General features: G+C 39.2%; 1 protein-coding gene across 11 annotated transcripts in view; it reads right to left on the bottom strand.

Annotated features, from left to right (window-relative positions):
• The window catches only part of LOC121943725 (protein furry homolog), a 72,608-nt gene that overhangs the window by 27,809 nt on the left and 22,932 nt on the right, over positions 1-21,867 (bottom strand). For all 11 annotated transcript variants that reach the window (XR_006105864.1, XM_042487325.1, XM_042487318.1 and 8 more), the window contains exons 3-27: positions 16,117-16,170; positions 15,211-15,350; positions 14,990-15,080; positions 14,375-14,454; positions 14,213-14,293; positions 13,094-13,262; positions 12,354-12,446; positions 12,153-12,251; positions 11,383-11,484; positions 10,642-10,745; positions 9,921-10,029; positions 9,198-9,284; positions 8,537-8,708; positions 8,276-8,408; positions 7,962-8,069; positions 6,427-6,682; positions 6,048-6,230; positions 5,874-5,960; positions 4,264-4,523; positions 3,914-4,103; positions 3,526-3,650; positions 2,569-2,626; positions 2,288-2,379; positions 1,864-2,036; positions 1,223-1,383 (exon numbers count right to left, since the gene is read on the bottom strand). Coding sequence is in view for 10 of the 11 variants with exons in the window: in XM_042487325.1 (XP_042343259.1) it covers positions 1,223-1,383; positions 1,864-2,036; positions 2,288-2,379; positions 2,569-2,626; positions 3,526-3,650; positions 3,914-4,103; positions 4,264-4,523; positions 5,874-5,960; positions 6,048-6,230; positions 6,427-6,682; positions 7,962-8,069; positions 8,276-8,408; positions 8,537-8,708; positions 9,198-9,284; positions 9,921-10,029; positions 10,642-10,745; positions 11,383-11,484; positions 12,153-12,251; positions 12,354-12,446; positions 13,094-13,262; positions 14,213-14,293; positions 14,375-14,454; positions 14,990-15,080; positions 15,211-15,350; positions 16,117-16,170 (3,207 nt within the window). In the remaining variant the exon portion in view is untranslated. The remainder of the gene's footprint in view (positions 1-1,222; positions 1,384-1,863; positions 2,037-2,287; positions 2,380-2,568; positions 2,627-3,525; positions 3,651-3,913; positions 4,104-4,263; positions 4,524-5,873; positions 5,961-6,047; positions 6,231-6,426; positions 6,683-7,961; positions 8,070-8,275; positions 8,409-8,536; positions 8,709-9,197; positions 9,285-9,920; positions 10,030-10,641; positions 10,746-11,382; positions 11,485-12,152; positions 12,252-12,353; positions 12,447-13,093; positions 13,263-14,212; positions 14,294-14,374; positions 14,455-14,989; positions 15,081-15,210; positions 15,351-16,116; positions 16,171-21,867) is intronic.

Below are 21,867 nucleotides of genomic sequence, written 5' to 3'. Positions count from 1 at the left end.
GGTTGCTATAATATGGAATATCCCTGGAAGTACAAATGTCAGCATAAAGACGGGTTTTCTCCGGATGAAGGGAAGGCTGAGAAAGAGAGGACGGACCTGCCAGTCTCTATGGGTTCATGAGAGGAAAAAAAAAAAAAATATATATATATATATATATATATATTAGGGCTGCACCTAAGGATTATTTTTTTATTTTTACGATTTGTCAATTAATCTATTGATTATTTTTTTGATTAATCGATCAATCTATTGATTATTTTTTTTACTGATCTAACTATTATTTTTTTTATTAATCAATTAATATCACAACAAATTTACCAAAAATAACATTTTAAAATGCTGCAGGGCATTATACCCCAGCAAAGAATATCCCAGTCTTAACTGGTAATCTGTGTTTTACAGTCTGATATACAGTTTCTCCAAAATAATAATCAATGCAAAGAGCATGTTCCACTCAAGTAAAAGGAATGTAGTGCAATCTACATTTAACAATCCAAAAGCAACATAAATAAAACAATGTAAGTTCAAGTCACTTTTAGGAGGAGTAACAAAACAGTTACTCTTTGTCACAATAACAAACCTCAAATTTAGCAGTCCAACAAAACACCTTACAACAAAATTAATGCAATTTAAATAACACTACAACCCCGTTCTGTAAATGTTTCAAAATAAAATGCATTGTATCAGCAGCTGATGGCATTCTGTCCACAGAAACAAACACAGATAGCTTTTGTTTTGAAAGGGAAGCAAGGAAGTTGAGGTGAAACAAACATCTTTGTATTTCCTCACTTTTCACTTTGCAGTCTTTAAACTGCAGTGATTTCACTATAATACATTCATGGTGTAAATAGGTGTAGAGTCAATATAATCATTCAGTTTGTCAGCAGTCTATTCCTGCTGACAAATGCGAACGTCACGCATAAAAAAACGGCAAGCCACTGTTTCTCTAGATTTGCTGCAGCTGACACGCAGCTCAGACGCACCCGGCAAGTGCTGCTCGGGCGAGCAGTGTGCACGTTATAACTTGATACATGAGCGCCGAAACAAAAACAACACGATCAATGCTGCTCACGCTCTCATGGCATGCGCTGTGTGAAACGGTACGCCGATTTTGTCGACGTGTCGCCCCAGCCCTAATATACAGCATCAGGAAAAAATCTCTTTAATGGACACAGGCCCTAAGAGTTTTTGGAAGGCAACATATTGCTTAAAGCATATTTACCTTGAGGGCACAATATTGATATCTTGTGATCTGGTGATTCCTGTCACTGTACCGGTCCAGAGGGGTAAACATGATGCTGAAAGGGCCGGCCCACTGACTGAAGAGGATGAAGAGGTGATGCCGCAGGCTCTGCTGTGGAAAGAGGAAGCGCCTGTGGTGCACTGTGGAGGGAGAAAAAAAGCTTGTTAAAGTCTGTTCATTCAGGGTTACAGTAAGAGTCAGCAAAAATATTCAAGAATCTTAAACTTTGAACTAAAAGTGCATTTTTCTTTATGATAATACGGTGTCCCCTGACAGATCATTAGCCATTCCGTGGGGACTCGTGAATACTTAGCAACCTATGAGTCATCACCTGTCCTTGCCTGCTCTGTCCTTAAGCTGCACTATTTTTGGATCTACTCCCCTTGGGCTACATCCAAATCAAGATCAATGTCAGGAGTCTTGTGCTCCATGTGCTGTGCTGCCAAATTGAAGCCCATTATATAATGCACAATCCGCAAAGTGATGAAAAAGACAGATGGTTTGTATTAAGCGTCTATACCAAAGAAATATCTTCAGTAATTTATCAAGCAGACCTGAAGAGAATGGTCAGTGGCTGGCATGACAAGAAACACCTTTCATACTGAATCTTTTCAGAGTACCTGGAACGCATTGGATGAGGTTGGCCACCATGGCGCTGAAGTGAGCTCGGATGTCCTTGAGGATTTCTGCATCTTTGTCATTCTCAGCTTCCAGGAGCATCCGGGTTAAATCTACATACTCCAGGAACAGAGCGCCCAGGGCGAGGGTGTCACGTTCCAGAGCTCCATTTGTACTTCAGAATAAACAGAGATCACACCCAATGAAAATAAAATACAAACCAAACAGTATTTAACAGTAATAAATCAATTGCTTTTTCAATATGTGTCAACACACAAACTGTAGTACAGCAATTAATGATGAGAAGTCACATACCACAGAGGTTATATCTTGTATTGTTGTCTTATTTATGCTAACCCATTCTGTACAGTGACTGTGATATTGTGAATTGTGAAGCTGTAATGTGTCAACTAATGCCATACTAACCTGTCACTGATGACACCTGCATCTGCCAGCAGCTCAAAGATCCGCAGCAGCTGCAGTCTCAGCAGGTCTCGACGTTCACGGCGCTTCTTGTTCTGCAAGAAAATCATTAAGAGAAATCCTTAGAGACAAAAGTCCCAGTAACAATAATGTTCACCGTCTCTGTTTAGTAACTGAAAGTTTCACATATTTACACGTCATCTCTCTGGTAGCATCACAGCCCCACTATGTACTTCATACACAAATTAAATCCAGAGATACAATCTGAGATACAATCAACCAACCTCTGGTCTTCTTTCTAATGCTTCTTTCATAAGGGGATGTAGCTCTTCCACAAGTTCCCTGTGTGCAGAAAGTGAAAATAGTCATCATAAGATAAAATGTTAAATGCTTTATCAAACAACTACTGTACAAACATCAGTTAAAGGGGCAAATTAAACTTTAGTAACATTATTGTTATTAATTTTTATTTTTTTAGGGAAAAGGGATTTGAGCTAAAAAAATCTGTTTTTTTTTTAATGAAACAATGTGGATGCAGCTGTAAATGGCAACAAGGCACCACTCAATTCCTGTTTATCTCCACTTCAAATCCACCCATATACAGGTCAACATGCACTTAAGCTACGGAGAAAATAATGGATTGTGCTTTAACTTTCATTTGACTAGTCCTGTCCCATCAAAAGAAAAAAAACGCTACAATCAGCAGCTATAATATTATGAGGCTGTGCTGCTACCCGTCTTTAAAACCACTCAGTCAATGATAAAAAAATTGCAAAAAATTAAGATAACAAATCATCATTTCTAACAGGAAATTTTAATTGACCTTTGGTTTATTAACACCTTGAAACCTGGAATGACAACAGTTTTCTTGTGTTGCATTCGGACACACCTTTCACATGCTTTTAAATCTTTGAAGCCAGAAGATTGGTTTGATTTCTCTTAAAAACATTGGTTGGAAAGGCACTGACCAACTTGGTAAGAGATGCCTTACAAACTGCAAGAAACTGGGAAAAGGTGACAAGAAAATATTACATTTATTTTTTTGTTTTGTTGCTTTTTTCTTTTTTAACCTTTTTTTCTTTCCTTTTTTGCTAAGTTTCAGGTAATTTTCATGCAATTTATAGCTTGTAACTTCTTCCTGTGTTTTTGAGAGAAATCAAGCCAATTTGCTCAGGTTTCAAATGATTAAGGCAATAAAACCCTTTCAATTAAAACACCTGAAACAGAGATCTCTGATATACCTGAATACAAGGGAATTGGTGCGACCAAAACCCAGAACTAATGATTCTGTCAGCTCGATGCTCTCTGCCCTCATCAGTGGCACCAACTGCTTCAAAAGCCAAGCCACAGATGGGCTTCCGATAACCTGAAACATCAAACATTGACGGTTCAGGCAGATAAATGAATCTCTCATGCTGCTTGAACACCACAAATTGCAAGGGGGGTGCAGTGAGGTGAGTGTCTGTATAGTTAAGAATATATCAGCTTCCTGCTCCATTCATGTCAGATAGCTGATGTGTAATTTGACGCTTCGAGTTTGAATGTCAACAAGCTCCGTTTGAACACCTGATCCTGGAGAGACAAAGCACTGGGAGAATTAATAGGGCCAGAGGACACAGAGGTAGCTACCTTGTTATCATAGTTGACACCGCTGTCGGGCGTGGCGGCCGTGATCTCAGGTGTCGATGCTCTCAGATGGCCGGGGCTCATGATACTGGGCTTGGCCACCCCAAAGCAAAGGATCAGGTAGTTTCTCCACAGGGTGACGTAATTATCCCCACTGCCAGACATGCTCGTCTTCTTCGCATACACTGGGTTACTGGTGAATCACACAAAAAGAAAATAACTATATTTATCTGAGCTGTTTTTAACAGGGTATTTTGAGGATGATGAGGAAGTGGTATCAGGTGACTGTACTCAAAACAGAAAAAAGGTGAAGCAGCAGTAAGCAGAAAATAGACGTGTTAGAGGACACTTACTTTGGGTCTACCAAAGGCATGAGCATCTGCATCCGAGTGAAGGCGTAGGGCCAAGCATAGCTGAGCGCTGTGGGGCAGTGTTTGGGCAGGTTGTCCTGTCGGAGGAGGCTGTATACACACAGCACCCAGGGGTCCTTAACAGACTGGGCAAAGATCCAAACGTGTGAGGGGCTCCTAATGTCATAATGACTGTTAACGAGCAGTGCGTTCCACTCCACGAGCCACTGAAGCTCCATGTGGTGGCCAGCTGGCAGGGCAGCCTGCAAACAAGGGCAAAGGTCAAAGGCCATAACTGAATTATATATATGTCCTCCATTTATATATTCATTCTTATGCTTAAGATTATTTTCTATAAATATGAATGAGACCGTTATTAAGGGAAATCCCACCTCATATAATCAGTTTACTTAGAAACACAATTATAATGCATACAAGGACATTTACTGTATTATCCCGTGCTCAATAAATCTGTATTCTTAGCATTATGTTGGCAGCTTCATGATTGCATAAGTGAGAGTCAAAAGGTCAACAGCTGCTCAGTTCCAGCTGTTCATTCAGTTTTTACATGCTAGATTACTAAACCCAGTGTCTGTCCTACAGGACACGTAACGAGCATTTGTTGTTTTGTGAGCCAGATTCCACGTGGTGAGATATTCAAGTGACAAATGATCTCTTCGTGAAAAGTAGCTGGAATTTCAGAAGTTGACATGACAAATTAACATGGATGGTTCAGCAAACTTTCTGATCTTTTCGTGGATCCGGAAACACAACTCCGTCGGAACCCATGCTAAGATTTTTTTTGTTACTCAGCAGCAGTTTGTTGAGTTTGAATTACAGTTTGAAAATGGTTCAGTCAGTCAGTTTGTGGTAGGACTGATCAAAGACGATCAGATCAGATTGATGGATTAGAGGAGCAGCTGCTGCAGAGGTGAGTGAAAGCAAACTTTTAGACTCAGCAGGCTGCGCATTTTCCATGGGAACACAGCCAGTTCCATCTGAAATAGGTTGAAAAATACGATGGACAATATTACGATAAGAACGCTGTTGTTCAGAGCAATAGAGCATTCTATATATTTTGAAGATTATTTTGGGGTGTTTTTTTGCCTGTATTGTGATAGGACAGGTATAGCAAAGGGTTAGAGACAGGGGATGACATGCAGCAAAGGGCCAGGGGCTAGAATTGAACTGGCGGCCTCTGCGGCATGGACATAGCTTTTGTAAATGGCCGCCTGTTCTAACAGGTGAGCTACTCGGTGTCCCAAGCGTTCTATTTTTAGATGAGAATTAATGAACGGTAAACATTCACTTTCACATTGCCTGGCGCTCTGCTGCCCTGTCTGTGCAAAGAATATGCTCTGCACATTTAGAGAGCTGCACTCTGAATAACAATATTCAGAGTGCCTAATAAACGGCCCAGGTCCAAAATCAGAAAATCAAAAGGTGGGGGCAAATGCTGATATCATAGCAGGCCACCACATTCAGTGTGGTGGCCTGTGACCTTGTACAGTGTAAATAATCTCCATGAAAAATCTCAGGAAAAGTAACATGCAAATAAATTGTAGCCACATCTTAACTGAGACTCCAGGTTTAGTTTGAAGCTACAAACTTACTGTGTCAGAGACTGCAACATTGACAAAACTTTCCAGGATTACGGGGCTGAGCTGGTCCATGATCTCTATCATCGGTTTATCATCATCCTGTAAAGCATAGCATCACAGTCTGTAAACTCAGTTGTCAGATTATCCTGTATTCTGTCAGCTGAGTTTAACTTTGTCTCATTTTACCTCCAACTGCCCGATGGTCATAAAGAGACTTCGTATCTCTTTGAGTATGGCAATGGCGAGTCTGCGGGTGCTTAGCTGACAGGAACAGAGCAGCACTAGTGCCAGCCCCTCCACAGCGTGGAGCACAGTGGAGTGAGGACCTCGCTCTGCAGGGATCTTGAGACTTGAGCTGGTCTGTAGCAGCTGTGACATAAACATTAGAATTAAACAAAGGTGATTTCACAGTTGCATAATTAACACCTTAGTACATTTGATTTCTATTTCTAGGAATTTGTGACAAGTACTAGAACAGAAAAGAAAAGAAACTGTCGAAGTCAAATTGTGTTTCCCACTCGTTAAAGGCACAAAAATGTGTCATAACTGACACAAAGGTGTGTACCTCTGCAGTGTGTACTTTAGCAGTGTCATAGTTCTGCCCTGGGGCGGCCAGGGTGAGTTTCCACTGTGTGAGCAGCTGCAGCAGTAATTTGAGGGACGTGTCTAACAGCCCCTGGTGAGTGTCTTGGACCTCACGTAACAGGAAGTTGGTGAAACCAAACAGAACGTCGTCTCTCCAGTCAGAGAAATCAACCAGCAGACTTTGCAGGGAATTCTGGGCTATGAGTCGCAGCTCGTCATCCATGTGGATCGTCAATCTGACAAAGGAGACAAAGAAAAACAGAAATGAAACAAATATCTTTAGAGAAATAAAACTGAGTCAGTGATTAAATACAAATGAGTAGGTTTCATTACACTTTAATTTAGCTTGAAGATAACCTGGCAGACAGGATATCAAGTGCAAAATCTTATCTGTGTCATCTTAGGCACTTTTAATTTAGCCACCTTACATTTCCCTGCTGCTTATAGAATATTAGTTGTCGAGCTTCCAGTTGGCTCACATCTGACCATAAAGTGTAAAAAAATTAACTCAAAAGTGCTGATCAGTATTGTAACTATTGTGTTATTTATGGATTATAAGTGCATTTTTATCAGACAAGGTTTGTCCAATGCTGTTAACACTGGGCTCACTGGACACGGAAGTACCCCGATATGTTAATAGTCAAGCAGCCACCTGTCAGCAGTCACCTGACCCTTCACAACAGGAGGTGCATTTTTCCACGCCGGTCAACAGCCATTCCTTATCTGATCCTTTCTAATCACACAGAGAGCTCTTTCCCTGTCTCTCTGTCCTTGCTTGTTTATGTGTCTCTGGCTGTGTTTATGTGTTTGTGAGTGTGTGTGTGTGTGTGTGTGTGTGTGTGTGTGTGTGTGTGTGTCGCTGTGTTCCTGTCCGTCACATCTCTTTCCCTCTCTGTAGACAAACTGACAAGCATTGTGGAAGCACTCAATGTATATTTTATCATTCATCATGATCATATCATTCATATCATATCTAATATGCCATTTATACCTCTTATAATAGAGTATTTAGTTTATTTCCCTGCCATATTTGCTCACGGCTCGTGGGAAAAATAGACCAGCCGCTGAAACTATGGCTGCGGAACGTGAGCCTGCCACGGAGCTCGGGGCTGTGCGTCCAGTGTAAACAGTCTGACTGCTTAACACAGGCACTGAAAGCAAGTGGCTGGTGCTCCATAGAAAACTGGCACACTTTGTGGCCGTTCCATGTCCAGTTTGAACTCAGTATAAGACAGCAAGTCGATATATCCCCTGATTCTGAGTCTATAAACATAGGAAAACAGTGGATACTGTAGCTTAATTAAATAAAATTATTGTTGGCATCAAACAATAAAAACACTACCTTGGAGACACTAACTGGGTTATCAGGAAATTCAGGTTCTTACTCTGCATGGCACCAGTTTGTTTCTCTACACAAACATTTAATTACATCTCCAGTTGTCAGAAAGGGAGAAAGTGAGCTGCCAGTCTTTTGTCTGCCTTGTAAAAAGGTTTTCTTCTATAGATCCAACTCACCGAGAGAGCAAGTCTATGAGCTCTGGTTTGGACATCCCGTCAGGCAGGATGCGAGGAATGGCAGCGACACATGTCCTGAACAAGTCGATCTTGGGCTTCCTTTCACCCCTGAAAGGGTCAATGTTTCAGTTTAACTGCAACATTAGTCCAACTTCAAGGGTAAACTGATGAAGCACTGTGACAAATAACCTGATTGTCATGCAGGGTTATTTAAGTTCAGGATGATGGGACTGGAACCACATTAAACACTTGGGTGTTTTGCCAACTTGGAAATGTTTTCATAGCCATTTTGACAGACTGACGTGTGCACTTACGTGATCATGTCCTCAGGCTCTTTGTTCAACATCTGAGCATTAGTCATCATCATGCAGCGGCCCACCTCCTTGTCAAGGTGTCTGAGGATGTTGTCAATAGCCTTCCGCACATGAAAATAATACTGTGCCATACCTGGAGAAGAAGAAAAAAACTGCTGATATCACTGTTACTCATCAAATGTCCATCTAATTCCACATTTGATACTAAAGCTGCTATTTGAGGCATTTTTTACATTCCTGACCACAGTCTGCCACACTAACCGATGACTTTGGCCTCCTCATCTGTCAGAGTTTTGCTCAGGTATGTTTTCTTCACGCGGAGTGTATTCCCAGAGGGTAAAGTGCAACCGGTGTTAGGCATGGGAGGTTCGCCGTCCTTCTGCTGCAGTTTATCAGCTATGACCAGGAATGCTCTTAGACCAATATTCATTCTCTGCACAGAGAAGAAGATTACACTTTAGCTTTTTGTAAATCTATTGACAAAATGGCATCATCAGTCCTGCTGCGAAACTAACGTTAAAACACCACTTCAGCAAAAAAAATCAATTGTACCAGCAGTTACTACATTTACAGGAAGTTACTGATCAATAGTAGGTTATTATAAGCAGCTTTTCAATTGTTTTGCTGCTATGCAATGGAGGGAAATGCTGTGACATAAAGCTGTAAATCCAGCAAATATATAGTAGTCCATTTAACCCCTCTGATATTCAATGTGCAACCACATCAGCTTTTTGTTAATTTTACCTTTACTGACATTCTATATCTGTAAGTAGTAAAGTCTAATTCTAAATTTATTTTCTGTATTATAAATTAATTTAAGAAGCCCAGGCAGCTTTTTGAGAAAGAAGAAATTTGTATGTTATTAGTGAAGGAAAAAAAAGCATATTTCTACACATCATATCAGCAAGTGTTGAATGCGTACCTCTGGATTAAGACTAAAGGCTTTTGCGGGTTTTCCAACACAAAGAAGGTCAAAAATAATCTCTTTCATGGCAAAATCAAGCCTTTCCTGAAATAAAACAAGAAAAAAATTGTGTTTAGTATAATGTCATGAATGTCAAGAGATCACAAGAGCTGCATCCACAGAGCGTTTTTGGGGTTGTTCAGTTGCTCTTAACAAGGCCCATTTGTCACTGAATGTTGCCGGTGAGTATTGTGCTTTTATCACCACACGCGTTGTAAGCTTGTTGTTAACGTTAACCCTCTGTTAACATACAGTTTTGGCAGCCAGCTCAATAAAGTTAATGTTAAGATATAGTTGTGATAGAAGCAAACCCCACACACGCATAGCACGTGATTAAAAAAAAACCCTGGGAGGAGGCACTTTACACCGCCCTGCCATCGCTTTTCTGTCAAAGCAAATGCAATGTCTATTAAAATGTAAATGTACTGATTGCTTTCATTTTACTATTCATATTTTCTGGGTGTGGTTTTCATATAAGCCAGCATAGGTTTCTAACACACCCTCACATGTACTTTTTATACGTTTTATCCCCATTGTGCTTTGTATTATGTAAAACAAATAAACTAAACTAAACTAAATATGGACGCCGGCTCTTCAATATTTCAGTGAGATAACAAATATTAGTTTTGCCTGGGAGCTACATCAAATATAATTTATATATATATCACATCCTATGTTTACCTGTGCAATAAACTGGATGATTTTGACAAAGATGTTGAGAGGCATGTCTCTTGGCACCACACTGCGGGATCCTTTGGGGAACAGTGTCGTGATAATGTTGTTTAGGCGACTGTAGACAAAGAGAAAAGCAAATGTTGTGAGAAAACTTAAACAAGCATTTAAAGTGTTTTAAAAGGTTGTGTAAAATTATGGAGACAACTGTTTTAACTGGTTTTTAAAGTGCACCATTGCATGAAAGGAGATTTATTTTTAGGACAAGTTTATTTTGGGCCTAATTAACACGTTAGAAAAGTCTGGCTTGACCCGTCTGGGATTCCTCATGTAGGCTCAGGCTCATAATAACGTCTGTAAAGCTGCTGATAAACTGGTGGGCCACCGGCACTTACAATCTCCTGTAAGTCTGTCTGACCCATTTACATACAAAAACAACATGTCTCTGTCTTTAAACACCAATAAAATCAGTTACAAGGACAGAGGTTTAGTCGTAAAACTGTTATTTGAAATTAACATTCTTGTTCTTCCCCTAAATCAAGAAATATTTTAAAATATTTTTTAGTAACAACAAATACACCAACAAACCAACACCAACACTAATGATACACAAAAGACTATCAAAATACAGATTTTTATTTACGCTGGACATTAACATTGGCGGTAAAAAATATAAATGCAATCCACACATCTTCCTCTTGGCTGAGTCGAGGAGTTATGAGATATTTACCCCTGTGTTGCAGTGTTGCTCTCACACTTGATTCTGATCATGTAGACCCACAGCAGTCGATACAGGGACTCCAGTGCAACACGAGCCATTTTAGGGTCTCTGCTCTGTAAAGAATTATTAAATAAAGTCAAAGGTAGAAACACTTTGCAACAGGTGGCAGCTTGAAGATTTATTGTAGGTGATGATATAATTACAAAATCACAAAGATTATTATTATTACAATGTGCTTATATATATAGATGTTCCAGAGACATCTGAAATACTCTACTCCACCTGTTGTCCCCCAGGTAAGGGGAAGAAAATAAATGGATGGATTCATTTATTTACCCTCCATATACCTATGCCGATAACTGAACATATCGACCAACATCAAGTTACTATCAGCTTACCATGACATTAAAAAAATAAAAATTGTACACTACTAACCCTGTATGGATGTAAAGTGTTTACTATCGTTGTATGGCAACATGAACAAAAACATGCAGTACAGAGAATTAATGTCATAAAATGTTCTTTTATCATTTAATGGGAAATTTTGTGACAACTAACATTACACTAATTACCAGCTATCAATTAAAAATTTAATTAATTTAAAAAATCAATTACTAACTGAAGTGGTGACAATATTTTTGTGCAACAGCCACTTGATACATGCAACCTTTATGTATCTGAATAGTCCTCTATGATAAACAAAGAGCACTGAAGGCTAAATTTAAGTCAGCTGTTTTCAAGTTACATTACCTTCAGATTTGAGAGGCAGTTGTTGAGGAAGACATGCCATCTGTTGAGGAAGAACTGTTTCTGGCTGACACACAGCAGGCACGTCACCAACGGGTAAAACGCCTGTAGAGAACAGTTAGTGTATAGATCTCTTTTATCAAAAAAGGCATCATTAAAATAGCTTCACACTGACTTAAAATAGGCTGAAAGATTATAGTATAATAGTTAAGGTTGTCCTCTGAGTGGGAAATTTGAGAAATTATGCATGATCTCTGAACCATATCTGCATGAGTACAATTTAACATGTAAACCAGTTTTCTTATGAAGACATAATGAGGGTTTCTGTTTTTGTTATGGTTTTTGCTGACAACACATCAGTCAAAACATGAGTGTCACTGCCTCAGGGGAATTTAGACCTTCTTTAAAAGCTAGCTGTTCCATAAGCAATGTTGTCTTTTCATTTCACCATGAACTGCCGTGGTGAAATGCTTTACTGGAGACACTTTGGAGGACAGGCACCTTACATACTGTATATACTCCATTGTTTTAAAGCTCCTTTTTAATGTTTTGAAGTGGCAGCCTGTCTTCCCACATAAATTATTTCTAGTGTGGACGATGACGCTGTACGAGACTATTACACAAGGGTGACCTTGAAATGCTTGAGGATTCACAGAGACCACAGGCATCCAGGCAATCTAAGCATGCTCAAGGGGTGTCAGAGAGAAAGCGGAGGCACAAAAACAAACAGGGCCGACAATCAGTTTCTGTCTGTTCTCCGCCAGTTAACTGACCAGTGAGTGCTTCTTTCTGGAGGACAAGTCCAGGGTTGTGTCGTACAAGCTGTCCACAAAATTCCTCAAGCACGGTACATTCACCTCGTTCTTCACGGCCTAGGACAACATCACACACAGTCACATGTCAAGACAGAGTCGTCTCCAGAGAAGAGCTCTTTTACTTTTTAAATAGTGTGTAATGCATGCAACACAACTTACTGCTGCAACAGGAACCAAAATTTCCACAAAAAGACCAGCCAAGGCATGCTTAATGTCCTTGTCCTTGACTTCCAGGAAATAGTGGGCACACTCCTGTAGGAAAGAGAATAGTAAATTGTTGAACACACAATAAAAACATATATATCTTTTAAATCTGCTATACAGGTAGAGTGTTTACCCAAGAGATAAACAGACTTGATGTTTTGTGGCCAAAACTGAATGTAATCCACAGCCAAGGTCCAATCCTGAGAATTTCTTGTACATTTTCTACACAATGTTCATAAAAGCCTATATTTAGAGGCCCGGTGTGTAGGATTTAGGGGATAAATTGGCAGAAATTAAATATGATATAATAAGTATATTTTAGTGTTTGTCACCTGAAAATAAAGAATGCTGTGTTTTTGTTACCCTAGAATGTGATGTTTATATCTACATAGGGAGCAAGGGGGTAAAAACCCCCTTAAAAATGAAAACTGAAAGAATTCTAACCAGGAGTTCATGCTTGGCTAAGGAAGGAAGAAGTTTCAGCTCGTTGCAATCTGCAATCTTCACCACTAGATGCTACAAAATCCTACACACTGCTCATTTAAGTTTTAAAAATCAAATAATATAGTGTGAACCTGTAACTTATAATATATAACCAGTTTATACTGTAGTAAGTCATGCTTATAATAATTATTTGCAACCCATTCAAAGGTTTGTCAAGTTATTAGAGTATAGATTATCTAAAGCTGTTGTACCTGCATGAACTGAAAAGATGCTTCAAAATCCTCAACAGGATACATCTTAATTCGGAAGAACTTGACCCCCATGATGAGGCTTATTGTACTTTGCACTACATATGGACTCTGCTCTTTCTGACGTAACTCCTTCAGCTCAGTCATAAACTTCTTCTTCACAGCAGGAAACCTGAGAGCAAGAGAAAAGATAAATCAGATTCTATGTAAAGACATGCACATATAGCTCAGTCAGACAAAATCCAAATCAGCACTTCCACTAAAAAGTTCCTCTGCTTCAGAGTTTTGATGCGGAAAAAATACAGACAATATTCAGGGAGCAACCCTACTAAAAATATCTCCCTGTCTTTCCCTCAGTGTGCAGACTCTGAGTCTGTGCCCCAAGATGAACTCCTTGTCTAGCACCTGATCCCCTGCCCAAATTGAACCAGAGATGGGATTCTTGTGCTGGTCTAAATTTAGAAGATAATTCATCATGGGAGCTCACTATGAGCACGTCTTAACCTCTTCCCTGGTGCCTGGTAGTGTACTCATAAAAAAGTGAATACAGATGTTTCTGAATCTTAATCATGTGAGAAGAGATTGTTTATCATATAGACACAAACAGTGATTGAGAAACCATATGTAGACATATTTAAAACAGCAACAACCTCTGTGCAGATACATCAAATACAGCTAAGACTTATCCCCAAATAATTTCAGTTATTAGTAAAATTCTTGACCTCAAAGAAAAGTAAAGATGTCTATAACAGCCTCTCAGTGAAGAATCCCCTGCAGGAAAGTAAGCAGAGCTCACTGGGAAAGGTGGTATGCAGTGCGCTCACCAACCATATCTCTATTTTAAGGTTTTGTTCCTTGCTGCAATGATCTGAAAACTTCAAATAAACACACATCAATTTCCAGTCCTAGTTTGGTGTGAAGGGGACCTGTCCAAAAGTGTGTCGTCCCTACGGTCTGTTCCAGTCTCTTGAACCAAAGAAGTTTTGCGGAAAGGTGTTAGGGATGGTAACACACCATCATGATGTGGCATGACACCAAAGCCCAGCAGAGCAGAGAATTAACATTTATGAGCTGAAAGAGAATATTCAACTGTAGAATCACAGTTTTGTCTTTGTTACTTACTTGGACTGGGCTAGTACTCCTATGATTTCAGCGTAGAGGTCTGCTACAGTGTGCATGTTGCCAGTGTTAGGACCATGATACCTGTAGGAAACACAACATACCTTAGAAATGCTGAGAACTGAAAGAATGAAGGAGTGATGCAGGAAAAGGACAAGAGCTTACCCCTCTTTGTATCTAAAGTGCTTAAAGGCTAAGTTAATGACTTCGTTGACCAAACTGTCAAGGACTGGGTGAAGCGGCATCTAGTTAAGAACAAGAAGAAACAACAGCATCATAATGACTGTTCAGAAATATATCAACCAACTAGTGGTCATGGTGTTTCTTTTGTTTATTTAACCGGTTTATTTAAAGGTTCTGTACGTAACTTTCAAAGAATCCTTCTTATAGCGACACCTCTCTCTGATGCCATTAAGTGAACTGCAGTCAGCATCGTGTTGCTTGCACTCTGTAGCCGTAAGTGAGCACCTAGGCACTGGCCAAAACCAGTGTTGCCAACTTGGTGACCTTGTCTCTATATTTAGCGATTTTCTAAGTTATTCAAATTTTGGATTTTCCGAGAATATTCAGCCTGAGTCCTTTACATTGAAGTCAATTCACAGGCTTCTAGCAGCCTCCGAAAAAGTTTTAAAATACAGTTGCAATATGTTCACCAAATGGAATTAAAAAGAATACTGGTAAACAAAACTTACATATAGAACCTTAAAGTGTGTTTTATGACAGAAAATAATAAGATATAAAAAAACAGCTTTTGTCACTGACAGATTTCAGTCAAGTCACCTGTTTTAAAACTTCTATGAGCACCAGAGAGAAGATGAAGTCGATGGCCAAATCCCTCCTTTCAAGTAGATAATCTCTTTGCTGCTCATCGCTGTTAGGGAGAGAAAGAGCAAGAGCAACAGGTTTGTTACAGTCATGCAGTCCATGTGAGCTTTCTCTTTGTTTCTTTATATTTTCTTCAGGTGACACATTGTTTCACAAATCAATTTAATGGCTCTCACTTTTTGGACTTGGTGTTGGCTCTTGGCCGGTACTCGTGCAGCTCCTCCTCTAGTCCATTTTGTCTTTTGTACCAGTCGAACAACGTGCGCAGGATGGAGGGGAGACAGTACTCAGCCAAAGAACTCATGGTGCTTATCAGCTGGAAGAAGAGGACATACATCGTGCAAATGGATGTTTGTGTTTGGCAATTAACATACCAAAGTGAGAGATAGCAATCAGTGTTTCCTTCGTTTATTTATGCAGCAATTTAAACCAAAACTCAAGAATTTACGTTTCATTATAATTCCAACATTTCAACAATAAACAGACTTTTAAGTAAAGTATAAAGCTACATTAATGGAAAGAAATGAGACTAAAGGGCGAGCTAGTCCTCATTAGGACTACGCAGAGAGACCAGGTACCCATGGGGCACCCTCCCTCAGTCTTGGGGAGGAGAGGGAGAGGGAAAGGAAGGAACGGGTGGGATGGGCCGGGCACACAGGAAGGGAGGAGAGCCTGGTGAGGCTCGGGAACACAGCGAGCCCTTCATTCAGCACGAGGCCCGAGAAGAATCCTGGCTCTGTGTGGCTGCTGAATGGCCTCACGCAGCAGCACAAACACACCCCTGTGGCTGTGAAAGGGCCCTCTCTGCAGAGCCACAGACCTGCTGGACACACCTAGTGCAGAGCAAGTGCCAGCTCTCAAGGTAAACACTCCTGCCCTTGACTGGAGCTGAAAGACCTTTTGGGATGTGAGCAAGGCTTTCACCCATCAGCTGCTTCATGTTACAGTGCATGATTATTTAAAAACTGACTTGGTTGCTCATATGGAGAGGCAAAACACTAGTATGTTGTACGTTACAATGTAAAACGTGGAGATAAAAATACAGCCAACAGGTGCTGTTTCCAGCAATTCATAGCACTTACTTGATCAAACTGAGGATCTTCTCCCCTCTGCAGTGACTTTGTTAAAGGCTTTTCCTGAAAACACAGAAAAAAGGGAGCCATTTTGCAAATCTTATAGTTTTTCTTATTTGTACAAGCTTGCAAAGTTTTCTAAACTATGTCTAAACTTGTCTCCTGAATAGTTCATACAGCCATTATTTACTTAGATCGAATTTGTGTAATATTTCTTTTCACTTGAAGTTGTTTTTTTCTCATAGTTTTTCTGTTATCTGTTTTTTCATTTTATTATATGTCTATTTTTTATTTGATATATTACTTTGCTATTCGTTGGTTTACTTTATTATTCATGGATTGATTATTTACGCTTTGATAAATGTGTCTTAAATTGGCGTTATATACACAGTATGTACATTGTCTTTAACCTGTGCAGGTGAACTGATGTGGGGGCAGGATCACAGGGACATATGTAGATGTTGCTGTGTGAATATATCTTGTCTATCCAATAAGTTATTTTTTTAATTTATCTATCTTGTTTTAGTTTAATTTTCTTTCCTTTTTTGTGGATGATTTTACCATCTTGTCATCTGTCAACATATGTACATAACTCAGTTTGTCGTGGTTTAGGTTGCTGCAGAGAGTTTTTTCGTATGGAAACAATAAAAAGGAAGACAGAAAAAATAAAAAAAGTTTGGCCTGAAGTTCGTAACTCTACCCGCCCTGCCCAAAGACCGTGTTGAGTATTTTTGAACAGGGGCTCATTACAGCCTAGCTAATGAGAGAGCCATCCATCAGCCTGATGCCAGGCATGAGCAGGCAGGGTCAGATATTAGAGATGGGGCAGTCATGACAGCTCCCATTATTACAGTCTTCTATCATCTGAGATTAAGGCCTCCATGAGGGATTTGGGTTGAACACAGTTTTGACTTCCCTCTGTCTGTTCATACAGTAGCAGAACATCCTATTTGTTAGTAAATGAAGGCTGAATGAGTTTAGATATTAAGAGCTGTTAACTAGGATTGTGAATATAACAAACACACGCTACTTCATCTTTTAAAAAACAGTAAAAAAAAAAAAAAAAAAAGACATGCACATCCCAGTGTCCGGCAGAGTGGGTGCTGAATTGAAGAAATATCCCACAGAGTGGACAAACAAATAGATCTGTACACTAAGTAGCTCCCTTTACAAGTATTTTAATGCTATGCTACATTTAGAGGTAGTATGTGATGTATTCTTTACCACTACTGAACAATGGGTTTTTACAGCAGGTCTGGTATGCCACATAACTTTTATGGGCATCATGGATATTTAAGATGGAGACTTTTGGTTGTTCATTAAAAGTCTTAAAAAAGAGCTGCTGGTTTGACACGCTGCGCAGCATTAAAATCCTTTTAACAGGAGCTTCTTTGTCTGCAGATCTATTTGTCTTCACTCTTTATTCGAGTCTTCAACATCATCTGGTGACAACACATTTGTAACACCTAAAGAAAACATCAACTTGTCAACTTCCTTAAACATTTAAAATTTTGACTCATTTCTATTGAACCAAGGTCTTAATAGAGCAGTCTTGAGACAAAACATGCTTGAATTACTAACATTTAAGGTAAATCTTTTAATACAATCATTTAATAATGGCCTATAAATTATCATAGAAATTAAAATTACCACAGCCTGTCTCTAAAAAGCGTCTAAACAATTTTACTTACATCAAATGTGTGTCTCACAATCCTAATTAGTCACTGTCAGTGTTGGCAGTTAATTTTTTTGTCCACCTGCGACTGTGGCTGGGGGATTCCTAAATCTACCAGCCACTCAATAGATGCCATTGTTTTTCTGGCTAGCAAGCAAAGCAAATCTAGTAGCCACTTGCATATTTTATCAGCATTTGGCTGGTGGCTGGTGTTTATTTCCAGCCCTGGTCACAGTATATAAAAACAAATGAAACAAAGATTATAAAGTGTTTATAACCCGGCTACACAGATTCAATAAAACACATTAAAGCTTGATGAAGAGCTAGCTGGTTTCATTTTTGCAAAAAAGAAACACCTTGGATTCTCATCTGTGATTCTAGATTTCGGGGGCCTGAGGCAGTCGAGGCCCTCTTCCTAATTAACAGTATCAAGGTGTCATACAGTAGCTACAGGCACCCCACAGGGAGGTTAAAGGATGTTTCCAGATGTCAATGTGCCAATATGAGTGGCCATCCGGAGCCCCTTTGCCCTACTACATTTGCCTGGTTTGCCTCTCAAAATTAAAATGAAAATTAATGATATATACATTATACAGGTTTAATTTTAGTTTTTCAAGATATTTGATGCATCTTTAGCAGGACACACTATATAAAAACACACCCAACAGTAATTTGGAGTATGTTTATATCCAAACTTAACCCACAATGACCACCTTATCTATCGCTGCACAAATCAAAGCCTCAGCTTTCCTGTATCTTTTTGCTACTCTGCTCTGCTGAACTCACCCCTCTGCTGTCTCGCTGGCCAGACAGCAAATCACAGCACATCACTTTTTTGATGATTAATCCAAAAGAGCTAACTGTCTGATGTGTCTGACATTGACGTTGCGTGGGCTGATGGTAATGGTGCACTTCCTCTTGCAGCTGGAACGCCAGCTAAGCCCCAACATGCTCTAATGAACTTTTTCGTTTTTTTTTGGAAAATGCTAACATCTGAGGAGCCCATCTGTGCAGGAATGACAGAGAAGTCGATGGCTCTTGCCCTGTGTGGCAGGCTGATACAGCAATGCGATTTGTATTCACCCATCTCACAGATTTACAGCATTTCTCTTTTACTTAATTCACTTTCTGCAACTTACATGTCATGTATCTGCTCTGAATTTAACCTTCGAGTACAGATTTTTAAAAATGTCTTCTATTATTAATAACAGATCACTTAACCCTTTGAACCATGTAGTGACATCACTTTTCTCATGCTGTGTTCAGATGCCTTTCATAAGTATTTAAACCTTTGGACCCCAAGCTAATTGGTTTGATTACTTTTGAAAACATGGGGGAAAAAGGCAGTGAACAATTTGTCATGAAATGTCCAAAAATTGCAAGAAATTTGTTGATTTTAGAAAATTATTTTCACAAAGTTAGGGCAAAAAATCCAGAAAACTATATTTAGAAATAAATAAACCAGACATTTAAAGTTATTTTCCAATATTATTATGATTATCAAGCAACTTTTTTCAGGTAACTTTCTCTTTTTTTTTACTTTACCATTTTTTTGTTTGCTTGTTTAATTGTTTTTCTAAATTTCAGGTAATTTTCTTGTAATTTCTTGCTCATTTTGGGGTAATTTCATGTGTTGCCCTTTGCCTTCTTCCAATGTTTTTGAAAGAAATCAAGACAATTTGTTCAGGGTTTCATAGGGTTAAACAAATTCACCTGAAATGGTGAGAATGAGGGACAACCATACGCCACTGCCTACAAGACAGCTAAAGCAAATCACTCAGCCAATTCTCCACTGACAGGAAAAACAACAAGAGACACATCCTGCCTGCAGTTCTCCAGAGGGAGCTGCACTGAAACGAGGGGGGTTGGACACGTTCCCTGTGGTAATTAACACTTCCCTGCAGACCGGGACCGGTGACTAATAGCTTCCACAGAAATCACAGTCCCTAAAACTGAAGGATGCCATAGTAGCCACAAGTAAACTGACAGTGAATCAGGCCATTTAAACGTGCATAAAGTGATAGCAAATAATATCTATACCAGCCAGAGGTGGGTTGCATTTTTGTTTGATTTTCTTGGTACCAATTGTCCTTAATAGGTCATCAATGCTACAGTGTCGTAGGACATAAAGCCACAGGTATGGTGATCATGCTCTCTGAGGCTTTTCTTAGTAATAAGGATCAGTTGGTCATTTTTAGTTGACTTTCAGCAGCACTTGTGATGTGGCTGTGGGAGCAGGTGGTGAGTGGTGCAGTCAGTGGCTCTTCCCTGTCTGCCTGACCGTCTGTAAACAGAATTATTTATGACAGCTGTTGTTGGCCCTGTCGATCGGCTACAAGCAACCTCCACTGGAAAAAACATCTCGGAGATTTTATGTGCAGCTTTTACCTTCATCTCATTTTCCAGAGATGCTCATTAGTCAGTAACATTAGATATAAAGACAAGGGCTAAGAACAGTAAATAGAAGAGACAAAGTTGCTATTCACTTCAAAATGCAAATTATTTGACGACTTGGTGATTAATTATCAAGCCTTAAATACTGTCTCAGTCAAAATATCAGGCATTTGATAGTTACCTTAAAGCCTTAGAAATGTGTCTGCTCAATTATGTTTATTGCTGTGATAAAATGCAAACGTCCTCTGATTCAGACCTCATATATGAGTAGATCTGCTGCTTTTCTTTGTCATATATCATTTTACACTGACTCTTTTGAGGTGTTGGAAATTTGTTTGAACTAGAGGTGTTTCTTTTTGTTTTCGTCTCTGTCTCCCAACGCCATCTTCTTGCTTTTTCACTATCCATCAAGTGTAATTGCTCTTTTGTACATTCTCAAAAAGAGACAAAACACACAATAAACAAAGATGAATTTGACTGACAGCATTGCAATTGTCAATTAAAAGATTTCTACAGATATTAGGACAATATTGTTACATACACTATTTTGGCCACGATAACTGTGTAATGAAAATATGACATCATTACAGCCATATTTTTTGCAAAACAAGACATTTGAAGATATTACCTTTGGCTCTACAAAGTTATTTGCAATTTTTCTTTTTTTTTTACATTTTGGTTGGTCGATTCATTTAAAAAAAAAAAAATCAGCAGATTAATTGCTAACAAAATAACTGCAAGTAGCAGCCCTACTATAACAATGCAGTGTGAGTTTACTGTACTGAACACTGACGTGAGGTTGATATTAATCCATGCTTACATAACATCTCTCAAAATATCCTGCAGCAAGTTTATAGAAACTATGAACAAAACCAAACCTGCAACCGCTATGTTGACTCTCAGTGACAAGAAAATAAAATATTCTACACATTGTCCACACAGGCTGCTTCCCTCTTTGTGCTAATGGAGCTGCTGCTTTACACAAAACTACCGGACTGTCAGCTGAGAGCATTAAACATGACATGGTAGTTAACATGTCTGTGTTTTGTGTGTGTGAGACTCAGTTGCATGTCCAAGGTCTGACTGTAACGTAACAGTGTGATGTTTAAACTTTTAAGGGCTTCATTAGTAGGAGTCAGCTGCTGCTTGTTGTTACAAAAATATAAATGAGCAGAATCAGCACATTATAGGTGTGAATCAGGTGAAATAACATACAAGCTTAAAAATACAATGAATTGTTGAAAAACACACCAGCGGCTTTCAACCTTATGCCTGTGATCCTTTTCAAAATATGGGGCCATTTGTCACATCTCACATGGCTATGAACTGTTACCCCTTTCATCAAAGGTTAAAGAAGAAAATCAACAAAATTTATGCAGCATAACTTTGTTTTTTCTTCTTTTTTACCACATCATCATCATCTCACAGCCCCTCACATTTATCTCGTAACCCTTTGAAGGGGCCAAACCTTTGCTGTACAGTAGGTTAGGGAACTACAGAGCTATACACGAAGTAGTTTAACTAAATCCATGTCCACCAGCTACAACAGAAAAAATGCTTCATGTGCAATAATGCAACTTATGCTACATTTTAAAGTTACAGTTGGTGACTTTTATAAAAAAAAATGCTTTTTGTCTTATTGACTGAAACTGTCACCGAATTCTGATAGAAGTACATAAGACAGTTAGTGA

The sequence above is a fragment of the Plectropomus leopardus genome, chromosome 5 (assembly GCF_008729295.1).
Source record: "Plectropomus leopardus isolate mb chromosome 5, YSFRI_Pleo_2.0, whole genome shotgun sequence".
In the NCBI taxonomy this organism is placed as follows: Eukaryota; Metazoa; Chordata; class Actinopteri; order Perciformes; family Serranidae; genus Plectropomus; species Plectropomus leopardus.
The sequence above is the reverse complement of the archived record's forward strand: the minus strand, read 5'-3'. Positions and strand labels throughout refer to the sequence as shown.